Source organism: Thalassophryne amazonica, chromosome 19 (genome assembly GCF_902500255.1).
Source record: "Thalassophryne amazonica chromosome 19, fThaAma1.1, whole genome shotgun sequence".
NCBI classification, from domain to species: Eukaryota; Metazoa; Chordata; class Actinopteri; order Batrachoidiformes; family Batrachoididae; genus Thalassophryne; species Thalassophryne amazonica.
In genome coordinates this window covers 29498305-29521432 of record NC_047121.1, presented here as the reverse complement: position 1 = coordinate 29521432, position 23128 = coordinate 29498305, and the positions used below count along the sequence as shown (strand labels likewise).

General features: G+C 44.8%; 1 protein-coding gene across 1 annotated transcript in view; it reads right to left on the bottom strand.

Annotated features, from left to right (window-relative positions):
* apoba (apolipoprotein Ba) overlaps positions 1-23128 on the bottom strand; it is a 59399-nt gene that overhangs the window by 10035 nt on the left and 26236 nt on the right. Inside the window, 10 exon segments of the mRNA XM_034159886.1 lie at positions 41-434; positions 552-665; positions 3777-3952; positions 4042-4214; positions 5723-5933; positions 6666-6796; positions 6978-7160; positions 7288-7493; positions 15415-15570; positions 15819-16034. Coding sequence (XP_034015777.1) covers positions 41-434; positions 552-665; positions 3777-3952; positions 4042-4214; positions 5723-5933; positions 6666-6796; positions 6978-7160; positions 7288-7493; positions 15415-15570; positions 15819-16034 — 1960 coding nt within the window.

Here is a 23128-nt window from a genome sequence, read left to right as displayed (position 1 = left end):
AGATGCTACAAAATGCTGGAGATTTTCATTTGATTTTTACCTTCAAGCTTGTATGACAGTAGATTAAAAGGTGATTGGGCCGTAGCTTTGTACTGTGCAAAGTAGCTGGGGACATCAACAGTGGTGTTGCCCCCAGAGATGGAGCCTTCCCAAGTGTAGATGTTGCTGTTAATCTTTGCGGATGCTTCAGCTACACCAAGAAGTGGAACTGTGATATCCAAAGAAGGTGGAATAGTGAATGACGGGAACTGATATTTTTTGGCAGGGATGTGAAGGCCTATCTCTGGTAGGTCAATGGCAGGAATTGGCAGACTGGTAGGGATATTCAGTTCTGTTGAAGTTTTGCCGCCGAGTGGCAAGGGAACTGAGAGAGACCACTTATCCTTGTTGAACTCGTATCGTAACAGGCTGTCACTGTGGAGGTAATAACGATGCTGATCTCCAGAAACCATATGAATAATCTATAAACTGACAGGTAGCTAGAAGACACAACAACCAGCACTAATCAAATGAATATTGTAAAATTCTATGTTCGACACTTACCACTGCACGAACAGTTTCTCCGGCAAAGCTGGCAAGGTGAGATCCGAGATGCTCCTCATAATTCGTAGGTTTTCAAAATAAGGCATGCCTTTGGTCAGCTTGTCCAGCCAAATATTACTCGCCTTCACGGTGACATGCAGAAAAATTAAACCTTATTTGAAAAAAGCCCAATAATACTTGGGAACAACTGCCATCTGGGCCACACAATCAATCAATATTAATAATATAACTTTATTAATACAACAAGTATGTATTCTGCTTCTCGATCCAGAGCAACAATCAAACTCAATTAAGTCAGACACTCAATGTATAAGTTTTGAGGATTACTTTAACTTTAGAAAACTGATTATCGGCAAAAACATTGTGGCGCACCAATCCCCCCCCCCCCCCCGCCCCATTTTTAATATTTTTAACAGCTTAAAATATTAAAATGTAATGTGCATTTTTCTTGTGACAAAAGTTTTAACACTTTCATTTGCAGGAACCTTTTGCATTGTTAATTTCCACTTATGCACACACGCACACATGCGTGCGCACACACACCAATCAAAGTGGAAATGGTGAAAATCACTTGTGTGAAAACGATATCCAACAAAAATATGAATGCAACACTTTTTTCACAAGTTTAACTCAAAGCCCTTTTCTACGTGCACGAAAGGGTTACGTCTAGAAAATTTTGTTCTCATTTTGTTAAAATCCATGTTAGTGAGCACTTTACAGATACATTTAGCAAGATAATCCATTCATCTGGCAGGTGTGGCGTATTAAGACGCTGATTAAAGAGCATCATTATTGCACAGGTGTGATTAGGACCTTCACAGTAAAAGCTCACTCTAAAATGTGCAGTTGATCTTGGAAAATGATATCTTTGTGAGGTGAAGAAGCCAGATGTGGCTGCTGGTGTGGTTACATGTGGTGTGCAGTTGTGAGGCCAGTTGGATGTGTTGCCAAATCCTTTGAAACAATGTTGGGGGCGGTTTATCGTTGTGAAATTAATATTAATTTGATGAACAGCAGCTCCAGTGAACTTTTTTCAGTCAGCATCCCAATTCCATGATCCCTCAAAAGTTGTGATATCTAGGCATTGTGTTGTGTGATAAAACTGCACACTTTAGTGTACAAGATACGTGCTATAATTATGCTGCTTAATCACCTGGATGGATAGGTGATCGGGCTCAGTAGCACATGTGTGAACCAAATGTGAGAGAAATATATCTTTTGTGTGCATAGAAGACATCTTAGATATTTCACTTGAACACATGAAAAATAGGATTGAAAATAAAAGTGTTGTATTTAGTGAGTGAATGCCTGCTGCATCATGTTAGTGATGCAGAAAATAATTCTTGAAGCATCACTGTTTAATGATGAACAAAATTATTGAAACAAACAAATTGAATAATTAATTCGAATTAATAATTTTAATTCATTCTTTAAAAGGTTTCATTTAAACAATGTGAAATACAGAGCCATGAAGTTTTGCACATTTTATTATTATTATTATTATTATTATTATTATTATTTATGATTGCTTTCTATTATTTATTTACATTCGGCTGACCCTGTTTGCTAAGGTCACTAAAGAAGGTCTGGACCAGATCCAGATCCACAAATACCCACATGCATCATAGCCCCATTCTCATGCATTTAGTAAATCACCAACAACTTTCAGTAAAGTATAATAAATAAACACTCAGATAAATAGTGAAAACACAAACTCACTGGCAACACACACACACTCACTCATCTTCAACTGCTTACTCAAATTAAGGGTCGCAGGGGGCTGGAGCCTATCCCAGCAGTCACAGGGCAAGAGGCGGGGTTCACCCTGGACAGGGCGCCAGTCTATCACAGTGCCACATATAGACAGACAAACACATTCACACTCGCATACACGCACAGTGGTGGTCAAACATCTTAACGAGGTTTTAGCTGAACATAATATTCTTTATAAATTTAAATCTGGGTTTTCTCACATGCACGCTACTGAAACAGTTCTTCTTAGAGTTTCAAATGATATTTTAAAGCACAGACATGCAGGTGAATATTGTACTTTTGGATCTGTCTGCATTGTTGTGTGTGGGCCACCAGAAGAGGAGGTACTGCTGGCCCACCACCAGTGGGCGCCCTGCCTGAAGTGCGGGCTTCAGGCAGGAGAGGGCGCTGCCGCCACGGACACAGCCGGGGGTGACAGCTGTCACTCATTATCTCTTGACAGCTGTCACCCATCTACTCAACATCATCTCACTCCATAAAGACCAGACGTCATCTCCACCTCGTTGCCGAGATATCGTACTTCATTGGAGGTAATATCCTCAGCCGTTTCTGTGGTACAATATAATTTGTATATTGTGAGTGTTTGCAGGAGTACCGGTACCTCTGTCGGTGGAAGCTGAGAGAGTGCTGGACGGCACTCTTTTCCCCTGAGGAATCACTGCGGTACTCTGCAATATATTGAGTGAGAGGTGGAGGTGGCATTCCCACCGTTGTTGTTACGGGGTGTACACACACCCACACTTGACTGTCTTTGTTCTCGCCAGCAGTACCAGATCCGACAGTCGGGGACGGTGATCACCTGGGAATTCGGGACTTGGCAGCTCCAGTATTCACCAGGTTCGGTGGCGGCGGAAATCGTGTGGTTCCGGCTCTTCTCAGGACAGACGTCTTCTATCCTCGAGCCTGCCCACACGTCACCTTTGTGGATTGACTGTAATCATATTCTGAGATTGTCTGTATGTTTGTTGTGCTCCTTCACAACATTAAATTGTTAATTTTTGGCTCATCTATTGACCGTTCATTTGCGCCCCCTGTTGTGGGTCCGTGTCACTACACTTTCACAACATGCATCATGGGTTGGGCACCTCTGGGTCAACCCTTGAGTAGTTTTTGTCCCATCTCTCTAACAGGAATTTCTCAGTTGCTGCAGTGAAATTTATGTCCTCATCCGCCATTCTGTTCTGTGGTGTGCCACAAGGTTCTGTTCTGTGACCTATTTTGTTTGTGTAGTAATTGCTCCCACTTGGAGAATCCTGAGTATATATGCCCACCGTGCTGCCCATTCTGATTTCAGGAGATGGCAATTTCTTTCCAAAAAGGTCTCAAACTGAAGTACATTATACTTTCAACTGTATTGAAAAGAGACTGCCATCTAGTGAGCCCATAAAAAAAGCCTTCATGAGGCCTTACTTGGCCATCACAAGACAATGGTAACAAAATGTCAAAGGTCAGAATACTACCTCTATTCCTTTGGTGACTATGTGACGGAGTTTCATGTCTGTCTTGGTCACTTTCTGGTCCAGGATGTTATCAATCAGCTCCTGTAGCTCCCTGTGGTGATCTTCTATTTTTGGGATCAGCTTTTGAATTTTTGAATTCAGATCTAAATTCAGTTCCATCTCCATCCTGTCATCATCTGTTCAGAGAGATCCAAATGCAACCAGGTGCATGAATCCACATTTAAATCTGTTTTGAGTGGAGAAGTGAGAAATGGTTGACGATTACCATATTTGAAGATGGCTTTCTTCAGGTAGGATGTCTCTGGGAGGTTGACAGCTGTCTCTACACCCATCAGGACACCCTCATCCTTCTTCAAGGTTGCAGTAACAGATGCATCAGTTTTCAGAGATGGAACAACAATCTGAAGTTGCACCATGGCATCTCTCATCATGTGAAGTCTACATTTAAAACAAGGGTTTCTTATGTCGATGGTGAAGACATTTGCCTCTAGTTTATTATCTCAACCGTGGAAATGTTTTCTATGTGATTTGCTTGAGGAGCTGTAGGAGTGGATTTAAATGAATTTGAATAAAATGTTATATAAAGGTGGGGAACAAGCAGAGTTTTTGATGTTTTGTTTCCATTTTGAGAAAAATAATGGATTTATTTTAAAGGGAAAATTTATGAACATGTGGACTGTGAGTGTCAGTTAATTAATTTGTGTGAAAATGCAGTACAATAAAAAGGTTATACAGCATTTTGAGTTGAAAATCCAGAGCAGTCTTTAGTTTTGATGTTCAGGAACATCACTGACTATGAGTTACTTTGGGCCAAATGGTAAAGCTGGTGTCACACCATGACGGATAAAGGAGCTGATACTATCAGTTTGTGTTCGTTGTTGTCTGCCAAAAGTCCTCTTCCCATCTACAAAATGAGTTCCTTGTCAGCTGATGTCTGCCAAGTCCTTCACGAGGTTTTAAGCATGTTCAAAACTTTTAGCAGAGACCACACAGAGAGTTTTCCTGCTCCCTGAATGTTTGTTAACAGTTTTTTCCTCTACTTGTTGTTTACTTTTGTGATACTCATGAGTTTATATCCTACAGCAGTCTGATGGTTCATTCTGGGCTTCTTATTGGCCAAAGCTGTTGCGTAGGGTGTGAATCCTGCATAAACAGAGAGGACCCGATGCAGCTGTTCCAGGTCAGACTGATGAAAAAACAATATTGTGTGGTATTTTAAAATCTTTATCATGTAAAGCTCAGTGCACCCTGCAGAGTCTCTCTCTCCAGCCCAGTCTCACATTTTTTTTCATCCTCCCATCATGAAATTAGTCAAATTTTTGTGACAGGGTATTTTATAACTCACTATTACTAACCCTACTCCTACCTCCAACCCTAACCTTAACCATAACCTAATCCTACTTCTTCCCCCCACCCTAACCATAACCACCCGACCCCCCTGCTCCACTGTGCAGCCATCACGGAATGAAATAGAATGAATTTGTGCGTGCTGCCGTGACAAAAATAATCACAAAACAATAGGTTAATGTATATTTCGTGCTGCTGAATATGACTTGCCGTGAGACTGGGTTGCTCTGTCGCTCTCTCTTTCTCTTGTTGAGGAGGTGCCACAGAGTTGTTTGATGTCCCTGTTGTAAGGACAGTGCACAAACAGTGAGGAAATATGATGTCATGCTTTCAGACCACAGCAAACCCCACGCAAATCCAGCTTTCTCCAGCACCAATATACCTTTAAAAAGGTAAAATCCATCTGCTAAATGCAGCTCTCTGTGTTGCCCGTGGAAATGTGATGTCATCTCTCCAGCATAGCCTCAAAATACTCAAATATGTAACTATTCCTTTCGCTCTATCAGTCATGGTGTGACAAATAGCCTTAAGATTTCAGCCCCATTTGTTTATTTGCTTGCCAGTCTGAAATTGTCGTGTTGTATTTTTAGGATTTGTACCTTGTGCGTCCTGTCAGAGTCAGCTGTGGAATGTTCTTGTTGGTGACATCAATCGTGATACCTCGCATCTTCTTTCCTTTGGCATTCGTGTCAGTTACAGCGAGCTTGATGCCAGCTTCCACATCATAGTCAGGAATAAAAACTTCTGCAGTGACGGCATCTTTATTGTGGTTGTATTTCAGAGATGCTGTCACCTCTGATGAATCAACACCTAGAAACAGCACAAAATAAACCCCACAGTGATGCACAGGGTCATCTCAGTAAGACCTTGGAAACGTTTGACACTAAAAGGTAGGTGACACCAAAAAATATGCACAAATAATCACTACAAATTATACTTATTTCATGCAATAAAATCCAAATTAATCATTTAAAAATCATACAAGGTGATTTTCAGATTTTTTTTATTCTGTCTCTCACAGAAATTACAGACCTCTCCATTCTTTGCAGGTGGGAAAACGTGCAAAACTGACAGTGGATCAAATACTTATTGCCTCACTATATATATTTAAAATGTCCGTCCATCAATGTAATGAAAACTACTTCTTCATATCGTCAAAAATAAATGCACCAACCTGGCAACATATGTTCTTTAGAGAAATGTTCAACACAGTACAACCAATAAAGGCCTTTAATCTTTATCTATTTACTTATTTATTTTTACTAGTTTGAGAGGCCTATATATGGTTTTTACCTTAAAGAGGCATTATTGGACAGGTGCGACGTATATTCCAAAATATGGTAGCTATCCCACATTTGAAACAAAGAAAACTCCCTTTCATCATTTTGGTGATATCGCCCGGACAATAAATGTCTTCAGATGGACAGACCAATGGAATTCCTTGGTTTTGTGATGTACCCTCCCCAGTTTAAAAATATCATATGATGTTTAACTTTGCAAATACACCTGTATTGTCTTACAGCTCAAACATGTTTCATTTACCTTCAGCCTTCAGGGTAAGTTTCAGAGAATCTACTTTGTTACGGCCTCTAGTTCTCTCTTGAAGCGTTCCGTGAGTAATGGTGGCAGTGTACGCTGAAACATCACCCACAGGCTGCAACTCAACTGCAAATCTGGGAAAACAGCAAAGGTTTCTTTAAATTTGTGTCACAAAATATGAGATTTCAAACTACATTATAACAGCCATCTTAATACTTGGATATCACAGATGAATCCATACAGTACCACATAAGTGGTACGAAATCAGTGTATTGAGTTCCACACTCGTAGAATTAAACTGCCCAGTGGTTGTACCTGGTTTCTCCTGTTAGTGGGTAATAAGGGGCCTGATCTTTGGAGGTCGCATTGGAATAATGCATTATGGTGCAGAGGTTCAAACCGATGATGAACGGCTGGCAGTCAGTGAACTCAGTCCGATCGTCCACAAGCGACGGTATTAAGTTTGTTTGGCCCGAAGACACTGACAGCAGCTTGTTGCTATGTTTCAAAAAGAGAGAGGAAAGTTAAGATGTGATACGAGCTTAACATGACATTAGTAAGTACAACTGATGTGTTTCAGACATTCAGCACAGACTGGGTGTGGTTGGGATCAGCTGCCCCTCACCTGATGCTGAACACCTGTGTGTTGGATGTTCGTGCGGGGATGGAAAGTTTGATCTGGTTTCTGCTGATCGTCACCTTAGCATTGACCGAACTCTCATGGTACATGTTAGTGTGCATCTCCAGCCCAGACACCACATATTCTGGAATGTCCACACCCATCTTAGTGATGAATTCTACACCAGCTGTGGGCATGAAAGACAGCTGCCTCTGCGGGGAGAAGGGCAACACTGTGGTAATACTGAAGTCAGGGGGTGGTAACTGCAATCAGGTATTCACAGAGTATGAATGTGGTCTGGAAACATGGTGATGTATGCTGCTTTGACAGTTTTAAGCTTCCAGAGTCTCCCGCCCCCCAAATATGATCCCTGAAACGTACTATTATGGTGCATCCAGAAAGTATTCACAGTGCTTCCGTTTTCTCACATTGTTGTATTACAGCCTTATTCCAAAATGGATGAAATTTTTTTTCCTTCAAAAATCTACACACAATACCCCATAATGACAATGTGAAAAAGGCTTGTTTGTTTTTGTTAATTTTTTTTTAAGATTTTTGCAAATTTATTAAACTAAGAAATCACGCGTACATAAGTATTCACAGCCTTTGCCATGAAGCTCAGAAGTGAGCTCAGGTGCATCCTGTTTCCTGATCCTTGAGATGTTTCTACATCTTAACTGGAATTCATCTGGGGTAAATTCAGTTGATCGGACATGAAAGCACACACTTGTCTACATATACGGTCCCACGGTTTACAGCAGAGGTGTGAGTAAGTCACCATCAAGTCATTCTGAAGTCATGAATCAGCAAATCCCAAATCAAGTCTCAAGTCATAATGACCACCAACTGTTTGCAAGCTGACTTGAAAGTTGACTTGGGACTTGCAGATTGATGACTTCGTGAGAATGACTTGACAGTGACTTACTCCCACCTCTGGTTGACAGTGCATGTCAGAGCACAAACCAAGCATGAAGTCAAAGGAATTGTCTGTAGACCTCAGAGACAGGACTGTTTTGAGGCAAAAATCTGAGAAAGGGTATAGAAACTTTGAATCTGCTTTGAAGGTCCCAATGAGCACAGTGGCCTCCATCATCTGTAAATGGAAGATGTTTGGCTCTACCTGGACTCTTCCTAGAGCTGGCCGCCCGGCGCCCGTCTATACGGATAAATTGGCAAGAATGGTCTGAGGGCCCTGTCACACTTAGCAAGAGTCAAGCCGACCCAGGTGGAATGTCAAAAAAGCCATAATTTGAGTGGGAATAAGAATTGCGGCACACAGCCTTCCCACTACTCAGACTGCGCTGCGATCCACTCCAAATGATTTGTGCACGCACTGTGCACATTAAGCCCCGAACACAGGATTACCCAGACAGCTGTCAGAACGCAGCATTGGCAAATAAGTAAGGTACAATTGCAGGTGGAGGAAATATAATCCAGCAGCACTCAAGGTGCTCTTGTGGCGCATTCAGGCACAGGTGGGACATTCGGTTGAATCTGAAATTCGAAATGCCCCTCAAAGGTGATCAGAATGCTTTGAATGCTGTTTTCATGTTGTACAAATGTTTAGATTGTAGTCAGATTGCGGTCAGACTGTACTCTGACCACTGTTTGACATTTTTCCAGCTTGACTGCACCTCGACTGTTTTGCACATGTGGCAGCAACAGGAATCTGCCTGACTGTTTAGATTGCTCTTAGAATGCTGCCTGATAGTTCACGAATGCACCTCATCACTTCCCCAGAATGTGGGCCAAACTTTCATTTTGATGGCATTTGACCTCTAGTGTGACAAGTTATTAGTCAGGGAGGATGACTAAGAATCCAATGGTCACTCTTTCAGAGCTCCAGCATTCCTTTGTGGAGTAAGGATAAACTTACAGAAGGACAACCATTTCTGCAGTAATCCACCAATCAGACCTGTATGGTAGAGTAGCCAGATGAAAGCCACTCCTTAGTACAGTTGTATGCATAGGTTTGGACACCCCTGATAAAAATTTATATCATATAGCAGACAAACACAGTGATATTTCAGAAGTGAAATGAAGTTTATAGGATTTACAGAAAGTGTGCAATAATTCTTTAAACAAAATTAGGCAGGTGCATAAATTTGGGCACCCCAACAGAAAAATACAACCCCAATTCCAATGAAGTTGGGATGTTGTGTAAAATGTAAATAAAAACAGAATACAATGATTTGCAAATTCTCTTTAACCTATATTCAATTGAATACACCACAAAGACAAGATATTTAATGTTCAAACTGATAAACTTTATTGTTTTTGTGCAAATATTTGCTTATTTGGAAATGGATGTCTGCAACACATTTCAAAAAAGTGGTATGTGTTACATCACCTTTCCTTCTAACAACACTCAATAAGTGTTTGGGAGCTGAGGACACTCATGATTGGGTATAAAAGGAGCATCCCCAAAACTCTCAAAAGTGCAAATATTTTGAAATGGATGCCTGCAACATGTTTCAAAAAAGCTGGGACAGTGGTATGTTTACCACTGTGTTACATCACCTTTCCTTCTAACAACACTCAATAAGCGTTTGGGAACTGAGGACACTAATTGTTGAAGCTTTGTAGGTGGAATTCTTTCCACCTACTGAAGTATGACTTCAGTTGTTCAACAGTCCGAGGTCTCCGTTGATGTATTTTGTGCTTCATAATGTGTCACACATTTTCAATGGGCGACAGGTCTGGACTGCAGGCAGGCCAGTCTAGTACCCGCACTCTTTTACTACGACCACACGCTGTTGTAACATGTGCAGAATGTGGCTTGGCATTGTGTTGCTGAAATAAGCAGGGATGTCCCTGAAAAAGACGTTGCTTGGATGGCAGCATGTGTTGCTCCAAAACATGGATGTACCTTTCAGCACTGATGGTGCCATAACGGATGTGTACGTTGCCCATGCCATGGGCAACTTACTCACCCCCATACCATAGATGCTGGCTTTTGAACTTTGCACTGGTAACAATCTGGATGGTCTTTTTCCTCTTTTGTCCGGAGGCACAACGTCCATGATTTCCAAAAAACAATTTGAAATGTGGACTCATCAGACCACAGCACACTTTTCCACTTTGCGTCTGTCCATTTCAAGTGAGCTCGGGCCCAGAGAAGGCGGCGGCGTTTCTGGATGTTGTTGATGTATGGCTTTCGCTTTGCATGGTAGAGTTTTAACTTGCACTTGTAGATGCAGCAACGAACTGTTAACTGACAATGGTTTTCAGAAGTGTTCCTGTGCCCATGTGGTAAGATCCGTTAGACAGTGATGTTGGTTTTTAATGCAGTGCTGAGTGATCGAAGGTCATGGGCATTCAATGTTTGTTTTCAGCCTTGCTGCTTACGTGTAGAAAGTTCTTCAGATTCTCTGAATCGTCTGATTATATTATGGACTGTAGATGATGGAATCCCTAAATTCCTTGCAATTGAATGTTGAGAAACATTGTTCTTGGACTAACTGTTGGACTATTTTTTTCACGCAGTTGTTCACAAAGTGGTGATCTTCACCCCATCTTTGATTGTGATCAGCTGAGCCTTTTGGGGATGCTGCTTTTATACCCAAACATGACACTCACCTGTTTCCAATTAACCTTTTCACTTGTGCACTGTTCCAAACAGGTGTTCTTTGAGCATTCATCAACTTTCCCAGTCTTTTGTTGCCCTGTCCCAGCTTTTTTCAAAAAATGTGTTGCAGGCATCCATTTCAAAATGAGCAAATATTTGCACAAAAATAATAAAGTTTGTCAGTTTGAACATTAAATATCTTGCCTTTGTGGTGTATTCAGTTGAATATAGTTTGAAGAGGATTTGCAAATCATTGTTTTCTGTTTTTATTTACATTTTACACAACGTCCCGACTTCACTGGAATTGGGGTTGTACATCAATATATAGTACAGCCTGCTTTTGCAGAAATAACAGCCTCTAAACGCATCCTATAGCTTCCAATGTGAGTCTGGATTCTGGTTTTGGACCATTCTTCTTTACAAAACATCTCAGGTTTGTTGGTTTCTGAGCATGGACAGCCCACTTAAAATCACACCACATATTTTCAATAATATTCAGGTCTGGGAACTGAGATGGCAATTCCTCAGTGTTGTACTTGTTCCTCTACATGAATGCCTTAGTAGATTTTGAGCAGTGTTTAGGGTCCTTGTCTTGTTGAAAGATCTGCAGCTTCAACTTTGTCACTGATTAATGAATATTGTTCTCAAGAATCTGCTGATATTGACTGGAATCCAATGTGGCCCTCAATTTTAACAAGATTCCCAGTACCTGCACTGGCCACACAGCCACACAGCATGATGGAACCACCTTCAAATTTTACTGTAGGTACCAAGTGTTTTTCTTGGAATGCTGTGTTCTTTTTCTGCCATGCATACGGCCCTTTGTTATGTCCAAATAACTCAGTTTTAGTTTCATCAGTCCACAGCAAAGTATGCTGTATAGTTGAATGATACATAGAGTCACTATCTGCAGCAAGATCATGTTTTAGGTGTTTGGAGCAGGTCTGTGGGTTGACTATGACTGTTTTCACCGCTTCAGCCTAACTGAGATATTTCTTGGCCTGCCACTTAGGGCCTTAACTAGTACTGTGCCTGTGGTCTTCCGTTTCCTCACTGTGTTCCTCACAGTGGAAACTGACAGCTGAAATCACTGAGATAGCTTTTTTTTAATCCTTCCCCTAAACCATGATGTTGAACAATCTGTTTTCAGGTCATTTGAGAGTTGTTTAGAGGCTGCCATGTTGCCACTCCTTAGAAGAGATGCAAAGAGGGGAAACATTTGCAAATAGCCACCTTAAATCAAATCAAATCAAACTTTATTTGTATAGCACTTTACAACAGTAACCACTGAACCAAAGTGCTTTCCATGAATACATAAAATCAACAGAAATAAAACAACAAAACAACCATCATAATAAGAATCTACGTGCTAAAAGTAATTCTGAACAAATACGTTTTTAGCTTAACTTTGAACAGAGACAAGGTACTGATCGAGCGCAACTCAAGAGGCAAAGAATTCTAAAGTCTCGATCCAGCCACAACAAAAGAGCGGTCATCCCACTGCCTGCTTTTGGTTCTAGGGACCTCCAGCTGATTCTGACCAGCGGACCATAAAGTTCTGGTGGGTGTGTATGCAGTTAACAGTTCACAAAGATAAGAAGGTGCAAGTCCATGTATAGCTTTAAAAACAAATAAGAGTTTAAAATCCATCCTAAAACGGACTGGAAGCCAGTGGAGAGTGAAGAAAACCGGAGTGATATGACTGTGTTTTTGAGTGTTTGTCAGAAGGCGGGCTGCAGTGTTTTGATCTCTCTGCAGACGTTGAAGAATGCTCTGGTTGACACCCACATACAATGCATTACAGTAGTCAATCCTGGAGCTAATAAAGGCATGCAAAGCCTTTTCAAGATCTGTCTGTGAAAGAAAAGGTTTAACTTTAGACAGAAGACGAAGCTGAAAAAAATACCCTTTCTCATGGTTGGATTCACCTGTGTAAAGGGGTCAAGGATCAGTGAGCTTACCAAACCAATTTTGTGTTACAACACAAGGTGTGTTGGAGCAGGGAGACAACTAAGAGTGTCAGGAATGTGGCTCTCGAGGACTGAACTTGGCCACCCCTGTGCTATATGATATATTTACATCATACAGCAGACGAACACACATTTATATACATTTATATTTATCAGACAGAGGCAATGGTGTCAGCAGGACAGTGACACTAAGTACACAGCCAAGATATCAAAGGAATGTCTTCAGGACAAGCCAGATGAGCCAGAGCCCAGAATCTGATTGAACATCTCTGGAGAGATCTGAAAATGGCTGTACACCGACACTCCCCATCCAACCTGATGGAACTTGAAAGTTGCTGGAAAGAGGAATGGGCAAAACTGCCCAAATATAGTTGCACAAAGCTTGTGCCATCATATTCAAGAGTACTTGGGGCTCTAATTGCTGCCAAAGGTGCATCAACAAAGTATTGAGCAAAGGATGTGAATACTTATGTACATGTGATGTCTATTGTTTTTATTTTAAATAAATTTTCAAAAATTTCCAAATAACTTTTTTCATGTTGTCATTATGGGGTGTTGTGAGTAGAATTTTGAGGGAAAAATTAATTTCATCCATTTTGGAATAAGGCTATAACATAAATTGTGGAAAAAGTGCAGGAGCACTGTATGTGTTCTGACTCAAATAAACTGCTCAAGGTCATTGTAGGTCATGGTAATAGCAATTTCTAGAGATATACCAAATTAATTAACATTTCTTATTGCAGTGGCCAGTACACATATTTTATGGAGTAAAGTGACACAGTAGTATAAGTCACACCTTTTAAAAATGAAGAAAAACATACATAAAACAACTTTTTTCTGTATGTGGCATTTCCCTAAGGGAAAGTTTAACAATGGACAGGAACTCAGTAGCACATGTGCACACAACAGTGTGTGCTGATAGTTAATATAAGGACTTTTAAATTACATAATTAAGTATGATGGCCAAATAACATCCATATATTGGATGTTATTTCACACAGTTTGGACAAACGAAATTGTAGGATGTACATAGATAAAGACATGGGTGGAGTGGCGGCCACAGTGAAAACAAGGGAGCAGCTGAAGGGACTTACTTACACAGAGACATGAACAGTGGCTTTTTGCAGCAAGTCTTCAGTCTGTGATTTGTACCATAAGAGCTTTTACCCCCCCCAAAAAAGCCATGATGGACAAATAAATGTACATTGGACAAGATATTAGATGTTTGTTGATGCAGGCTGGACAAAAGGAATCATCAGATGGAGACCAATGGAGACGTGAACACTGGATTCATGCAGGAAGACCTCAGCCTTTGGTGTGTACCAAAAAGGATGTTTACATTCCAACAAAAAAAAAAAAAGAAGCAAGATGGACAAGTAAAGATGTGGACATGGGATATTATTTGAAGCAAATGAACACAGATGTCTGGTCCACAGGATTGGAAAAACTACAATAAAAATGTGAGCACGATTTTTTAAATCAGCTCTTTAATTTTTGTGCACTTTTCTTATTGGCATTTATTCTTTTGTTATTGGAGGGCTTGTTTTTTTTAAGTATGTTGATTCCTGGGAAAACCCCTATGCACATAGTTCATATTGTTTTAATTATAATAATTTATAATGAACATTATATTTTTCAGCATTTACATCACCACGGAATATAAATTGCAGGACCTCCGAAACTAATAAAAAATAAACCAACAAAAAATAAAAAACAAAACAAAACAATGTATACTCTGGAACATATGGCACTCCATGTTCATACGCATTTTCATCCATAGATAAACATGGTATGAGGCCATCCCGAGTAAAAGGCCTCATCTGTGTTTCCCGAAGGAACCACATTCCCGAGAGACCTCCACTCTGGAAATATGCGGCTGAGGACAGAGTTCTCTGATTACATTCTCACAACTGCATAGTGAAACCAAAACCACAAGAACTCTGACGACTCAGACCTTTGTCTGTGACTATTTCGATAACTTCAACGCTCTACCTGCACAGAGATGTTCAGTGCTGCTGATGTCTCACTCCAAGAGGTCTGTTAAATAGTGTAGATCGTGGACTTGATTAAAGACACTTGAAAAGCCAGACACTCCTCATTCAGGTGGTTGAGAATGCCAACCTGCACTTCAACTGATTCCACAAAGATCACAGCATCATCTGTGTTGTACAGAGTGGGGCTAGAAGACATCACTAATGGGACCTAGAATTCCCTAAGAGAGACATCAGAGACTGCCCATGTTCTTTATCGCTCAGCCATAATGCCCAGTAACTGTCTGGGATCCTGCAAGATTCCTGACTTTGGGAAGCCTTCTTGGATTTGTTCACTTGGTATGATAAATCTCGGCGCACTGACTTACCAAGCCTGTTGCCTGATGTCAGCACTGTGTCATTTGTCTTAGTGGCTAATAAACCTGCTTTTACCTGCCGTCTGTTGTGGTTCTCTTCACTGGGGTCCTCTGTGTTCAGTCCGTTACAGTCATGACAAAAGATTACTTCTGACTGAAAATCTCAACAGCCATTTAAGGCCTGTAACTTAAATGTAGGCCTTAAAGGAGAAAGGACAGCAAATATTTTACAAAGGAAACTATCTTACCATGCTTGGAGAGAAGGTCACGCCTCCTTTAGCCCCACTTACAAAGACTCCAGCCAGTGAGAACTTTAGAGGAAAACCAGATGCGGTGGGAAGAGAAAACACATTTTCCATGAAGATGTAATGAAGAAAAACTTCATTTTTAGTGCTGGACATCAACTGAGTGATTGCCTGTTGGAAAAAAAACGAATGATGACCTCAGTACAACAAACTTTAATAATATTTTTGAGGTTTTACAGTGGAATTACTGTGCATATGTAAATCCATGACAGATAAAATTAGAACTTTCCAAAATGCCTTGCAATCAAGCCTTCATTCAACAATAAAGTGTGTCGAGACAAAATGGACAGAAAAGAAATACTCAACATTCATCAATATTTTCTCTTGCAGTCCTACTGTTAGCAAACAGAATATCAAACCTGCTGAGGTAGAACCCAGAAGAACATGTGACAGTACATAAACAGGGTCTCAGCCATCTTTCTCATTTCGCTGGTCCTGATGTATCCCATTTCATTTCCTAAAAGCCTGAGGTAGGCTGTGGCTTCAGGTGCTGGAGAAGAACGCAGGATACTCACAAGTCTTTTGACACCATCTGTAATATCGTTCAGAAGATCCTGAGGAACCTGGACAGACATTAAGGGGGATGCTGTTTTAAATGGCCCCAGAGGAAATGAAGATATTGGGGGTAAAACTACTGAACACCACAATTTTAGACAAATCAGGTTGAGCATAGAAAAATGTATTTGTTTAGCTAAATCCAGCCTAAAAATATTTTATTTTTAATATATTTATACTTTATTCTACTTTTTCATATTCTGGATCACAAGAAGTACCGAAGTCCAGTGCTTCAGTGTGAAAAGTACTTTACTCACCCCCTGAAATTACAACCCCAATTCCAGTGAAGTTGGGATGTTGTGTAAAATGTAAATAAAAGAGTGTGGGTACTAGACTGGCCTGCCTACAGTCCAGACCTGTCGCCCATTGAAAATGTGTGGCGCATTATGAAGCGCAAAATACGACAATGGAGACCCCGGACTGTTGAACAACTGAAGTCGTACATCAAGCAAGAATGGGAAAGGATTCCACCTACAAAGCTTCAACAATTAGTGTCCTCAGGTCCCAAACATTTATTGAGTGTTGTTAGAAGGAAAAGTGATGTAACACAGTGGTAAACATACCACTGTCCCAATAAAGTTTATCAGTTTGAACATTAAATATCTTGTCTTTGTGGTGTATTCATTTCAATATAGGTTGAAGAGGATTTGCAAATCATTGTATTCTGTTTTATTTACATTTTACACAACGTCCCAACTTCACTGGAATTGGGGTTGTACTACAACCTGCCCAGCCAAGGTACTGTAATGCTGCGGAGCTGGAGGGCGATGAAGCTGAAGAAGATTTTAATACACATCTCTGTTCTGCAGACGTCTGCTAGGTCAGTCTGCCATTTTCAGGATAAAGATGTCAAGTGATGGGCAGAACAGTGGCGCAGTGGTTAGCACTGTTGCCTCACAGCAGGAACTTCCCAGTTTGCATCCACAGGGGCAGAACTGGTAAATTTTCAGTGGGGTCGTCAAGATGGAACCATTGGGCATTTTATGGGGGTGGGGGCACTGTGCAACACAAATCACATTCAGAGCATATTTCTATGACTGTTGGGGAAGTGTCGTGACACGGACCCACAACAGGGGGCGTTAATGAAAGGACAATGGAATAGCCAAAAAGTAACAATTTAATGTTGTGAAAGTGCACAACGTGATACAGACAGATATAAATGTGTTATATCATTCCAACAAAAGGTGACGTGTGGCAGGCTCGAAGATAGGAGACGTCCGGTGAGAGAGAAGCCGGAACCCACACAAGCCTCACCACCAACGGACCTGAAGAACACCGGAGCCGCCAAGCCCTGCGCCCCAGGTGGCCACTGTCTTCAGCAGTCAGACCCGGTACTGCTGGCAGAAAACAGAAACAGTTCTGGATGAGTGTGAGTTCGCACACTCAGTAATCCCACAGTCTGTGTTCAGTTAAGGAGGGAGAACCTCCATCTCCAATCATACACTCGTGCAGCTCCTGTGATAACCACTTATCTGAGTGGGGTGTGAGGTGAAGCTGTCGCAGTCCACACCAAACGCCAACTCCGCAGATAGGGTATCCGTCCCAGGAAAACGGCTGCAAAAAGAGATCAGACTAATACTCGAGTTTTAGTCAGCAGAGAAAATTATCTGTATGGTAGAAGATTTCTCGGCGAGGATGTGGAGTTGCAGTCCGGTCTTTATAGTAGTGGTGATGGGAGACAGCTGGTGTTGATTGATGACAGCTGTCACCTCCAGCGGCTCCGACGCCCTCTCGTGCTTGAAGCCCGCACTCCAAGCAGGGCGCCATCTGGTGGTGGTGGGCCAGCAGTACCTCCTCTTCAGCGGCCCACACAACAGGACCCCCCCCTCAACGGGCGCCTCCTGGCGCCCGACCAGGTTTATCCGGGTGCCGGGCGTAGAAGTCGGCCAGGAGGGCCGGGTCCAGGATGAAGCTCCTTTTCACCCAGGAGCGTTCCTCGGGACCATACCCCTCCCAGTCCACCAGATACTGGAAGCCCCGACCCTTGCGACGGACGTCCAGAAGCCGATGCACGGTCCACGCCGGCTCCCCGTCGATGATTCGGGCAGGAGGTGGTGCAGGTCCAGGGGTGCAGAGCGGTGAGGTGTGGTATGGTTTGATCCGGGACACGTGGAAAACAGGATGGAACCGCAGTGAAGCTGGCAGCCGTAGCTTCACTGCGGCCGGGCTGAGGACCTTGGTGATGGGAAAGGGTCCAATATATCTGTCCTTCAGCTTGTGTGATTCCACTTGAAGGGGGATGTCCTTCGTTGATAACCATACCTCCTGCCCAGGCTGGTATTTCAGGGGCCGGGGAACGCTGGCGGTCTGCATGGGCCTTGGCCCTCGTCCGGGCCTTCAACAGGGCAGAACGGGCGGTCCGCCACACCCGGCGGCACCTCCTGAGGTGGGCCTGGACCGAGGGCACACCGACCTCACCCTCCACAAGCGGGAACAATGGGGGCTGTTACCCCAAACACACCTCGAACGGGGAGAGGCCGGTGGCAGATGACACTTGGCTGTTGTGGGCGTACTCGATCCAGGCCAGATGGGTACTCCAGGCCGTCGGGTGCGCGGAGATAACGCAACGGAGGGCCTGCTCCAACTCCTAGTTGGCCCGCTCTGCCTGTCCGTTCGTCTGGGGGTGATACCCGGACGAGAGACTCACGGTGGCCCCCAGTTCCTTGCAAAAACTCCTCCAGACCTGAGAGGAGAACTGAGGGCCACGGTCTGAGACGATGTCCGCTGGTATCCCATGCAGACGCACGACGTGGTGGACCAGGAGGTCTGCCGTCTCCTGGGCCGTAGGGAGCTTCGGGAGGGCCACGAAGTGGGCCGCCTTGGAGAACCGGTCCACTATCGTCAAGATGGTGGTGTGGCCCTGGGACGGCGGGAGGCCCGTGACAAAGTCCAGGCCGATGTGGGACCAGGGGCGATGAGGCACCGGTAGAGGTCGGAGGAGTCCTGAGGTCCTCTTGTGGTCTGCTTTGCCCCTGGCGCAGGTGGTGCAGGCCTGGACGTAGTCCCGGACATCGGCTTCCAAAGACGCCCACCAGAAGCGCTGCTGGACTACTGCCATGGTCCTACGCACTCCAGGATGACAGGAGAGTTTGGACCCATAGCAGAAGTCCAAAACCGCAGCTCTGGCCTCTGGTGGGACGTACAGCTTGTTCTTCGGGCCGGTCCCCGGGTCCGGGTTCCGTGCCAGGGCCTCCCAGACGGTCTTCTCCACGTCCCAGGTGAGGGTGACCACGACAGTGGACTCGGGAATGGTGGTCTCTGGGGGGTCTGACAGCTCGGCCCTGACTTCCTCTTCATGCACCCGGGACAGTGCATCTGACCGTTGGTTCTTGGTCCCGGGGCGGTATGTAATCTGGAAGTCAAAGTGCCCGAAGAACAGTGACCAGCAGGCTTGCCTGCGGTTCAACCGCTTGGCGGTCCGGATGTACTCCAGGTTCCGATGGTCCGTGAAAACCGTGAAGGGCACCGTCGCTCCCTCCAACAGGTGTCTCCACTCTTCAAGAGCCTCCTTCACCGCCAAGAGTTCCCGATTGCTGACGTCATAATTCCTCTCAGCCGGGGTCAACCTGCGGGAAAAATAGGCACAAGGGTGGAGGACCTTATCGTACTCCCCGCTCTGGGACAGCACGGCTCCTATCCCTGAGTCAGAGGCATCCACTTCCACTGTGAACTGGCGAGTAGGATCGGGCTGCACCAGAACTGGCGCAGTCGAGAACCGGCGTTTCAACTCCCTAAACGCGGCTTCGCACCGATCCGACCAGGTGAAGGGGACTTTAGTGGAGGTCAGGGCTGTCAGGGGGCTAACTACCTGACTGTAGCCCTTAATGAACCTCCTGTAGAAATTTGCAAAGCCGAGGAACTGTTGCAGTTTCCTACGGCTTGTTGGGTGGGGCCAGTCTCTCACCGCCGCAACCTTGGCCGGATCAGGGGCGACGGAGTTGGAGGAGATTATGAACCCCAAGAAGGACAAAGAAGTGCGGTGGAACTCACACTTCTCGCCCTTCACAAACAGCCGGTTCTCCAACAACCGCTGTAGGACCTGACGTACATGCTTGACATGGGTCTCAGGATCCGGAGAAAAGATGAGTATATCGTCTAGATATACAAAGACAAACCGATGCAGGAAGTCCCGCAAGACGTCATTAACCAATGCTTGGAACGTCGCGGGCGCATTGGTGAGGCCGAACGGCATGACCAGGTACTCAAAGTGACCTAACGGGGTGTTAAATGCCGTCTTCCACTCGTCTCCCTTCCGGATCCGAACCAGGTGGTACGCATTCCTAAGATCAAGTTTGGTAAATATTTGGGCTCCATGCAGGGGCGTGAACACCGAATCCAACAGTGGTAACGGGTATCGGTTGCGAACCGTAATGTCGTTCAGCCCTCTGTAATCGATGCATGGATGGAGTCCGCCGTCCTTTTTACCCACAAAAAAGAAACCAGCACCCATCGGGGAGGTGGAGTTCCGGATCAACCCGGCAGCTAACGAGTCCCGGATGTAGGTCTCCATTGATTCGCGTTCCGGATGTGAGAGGTTGTACAGCCTGCTGGACGGGTACTCAATGCCCGGAATCAAATCGATGGCACAATCATACGGTCGGTGCGGGGGAAGGGCGAGTGCCAGATCTTTGCTGAAGACGTCAGCAAGATCGTGGTACTCACATGGCACCGCCGTCAGATTGGGCGGGACTTTGACCTCCTCCTTAGCTATCTCACCGGGTGGAACCGAGGATCCTAAACACTCCCGGTGGCAGGTTTCGCTCCACTGCGTCACAACCCCAGACGGCCAATCAATCCGGGGATTGTGTTTCAACACCCATGGAAAACCCAAAATCACTCGGGAGGTAGAAGGTGTTACAAAAAACACTATCTCCTCCCTGTGATTCCCAGACACCACCAAAGTCACTGGCTGTGTCTGGTGTGTGATTAATGGAAGAAGAGTGCCATCTAGTGCTCGTACCTTCACAGGGGAAGGCAGAGCCACCAGAGGGAGCCCTACTTCCTTTGCCCATCTGCTGTCCAGCAGATTCCCTTCTGACCCCGTGTCTATAAGTGCTGGGGCGTGAAGGGTTAAATCCTCACAAAGGATTGTGACTGGGATTCGTGCTGATTTTCAGGGTTCCCCCGCGTGCGTGTTATGACCCACCCTTAGCCCAGTCTCTAAGGACGAGTGCTGCTGTTTTGACCGTTTGGGGCACTCTCTCTGTGTGTGCTCGGTAGAGCTGCAGAGAAAACACTCACCGCGGATCAGCCTCCTTTGTCTCTGATCTGATCGTTTTTGGGCACTGCTTGTTTCCATAGAAACATCAGCAGGGGGAGCTGTTGTCACGTGGAGAGCCCTGGCAGTGTAGCGTGGGGAAGTCGGCTCTCTTTCGGACCCGGGAGGAAGAGGGACGGCTTGGACTCGGCCACGCCCCCAGTCTCGCTCCCGTCGGTGTTCCGTTAATCAGTTGTCTAACCGTATAACCAGGTCGATAAGCCCATCTAAATCCCGCGGCTCGTTCTTCGCCACCAGGTGCTCCTTAAGGACCAGAGACAGTCCGTTTACAAAGGCGGCGCGGAGCGCAACAGCATTCCAGCCGGCTCGCGCTGCCGCGATGCGGAAGTCGACTGCATACTTCGCTGCGCTTCGACGCCCCTGCCGTATCGACAGCAGCACACTTGAAGCGGTCTCGCCTCTATGAGGGTGGTCGAACACCTGTCGGAACTCCCTCACAAACTCAGTATAAACCGTTAGGAGCCGTGAATTCTGCTCCCAAAGCGCCGTAGCCCAGGCGCGTGCCTCTCCTCGAAGCAAATTGATCACATAAGCCACCCGGCTGGCGTCTGACACGTACATGACGGGACACTGTGAAAAGACGAGCGAGCACTGCATCAAGAAGTCCGCGCACGTCTCCACACAGCCTCCGTACGGTTCCGAAGGGCTTATGTATGCTTCAGGGGAAGGTGGGGGGGTTCGTTGAACGACCAGCGGAATGTCTGTTTCTGGCACACGGTCAGCAGGAGGAGGTGCTGCAGCAGCGCCCTGAGCACGCGCTTCCACCTGGGCAGTGAGAGCCTCCATCCTACGATTGAGAATACTGCTCTGCTCGGTAACTAAGTCCAACCGAGCGGTAAAGGCGGTTAAGATGTGCTGCAGCTCACCCAACACGCCTCCTGCTGGCGCCTGTGCACCTCGCTCTTCCATTGGCCGTTCAAGCGATGGTTGACGCCCCTCGGGATCCATGACGCTGGCCGAGAAATCCTGTTGGGGAAGTGTCATGACACAGACCCACAACAGGGGGCGTTAATGAAAGGACAATGGAATAGCCAAAAAGTAACAATTTAATGTTGTGAAAGTGCACAACATGATACAGACAGATACAAATGTGTTATATCAATCAAACAAAAGGTGACGTGTGGCAGGCTCGAAGATAGGAGACGTCCGGTGAGAGAGAAGCCGGAACCCACACAAGCCTCACCACCAACGGACCTGAAGAACACTGGCGCCGCCAAGCAAGAAAATTACCTGTATGGTAGAAGATTTCTCGGCGAAGAGGTGAAGTTGCAGTCCGGTCTTTATAGTAGTGGTGATGGGTGACAGCTGGTGTTGATTGATGACAGCTGTCACCTCCAGCGGCTCCGACGCCCTCTCGTGCTTGGAGCCCGCACTCCAAGCAGGGCGCCATATGGTGGTGGTGGGCCAGCAGTACCTCCTCTTCAGCGGCCCACACAACGACACTCAAATGAATTATGAATTTCGTAGACGTATTCAGGCATGAGAACAGGGCGGTGGGGGTGTGTGTGTGTGTGTGTGTGTGTGTGTGTGCTGTGCTTCTTAAATCTTTCGTTTAAAGCCGGTAAATTCCACATTCAATAAACTTATCTTTCATCAATAAACATGCATAAAGCGTGACTAAAAAATAAATAAATAAATCTGCATTTTAATATTGGCACATAGAGACAACACCAACACACATTCAGGGCAGTGCTGAGTGAGGGCTGAGATTGGTGTGGCCAACAGGGATTCAGAGTGAGGTGGCCGTGGCCACCCCTGGCCACACCTCCTCTACGCATATGTGCTTCAAACTGGTCCTTTCTGTGTGGTGTTTGCATGTTCTGC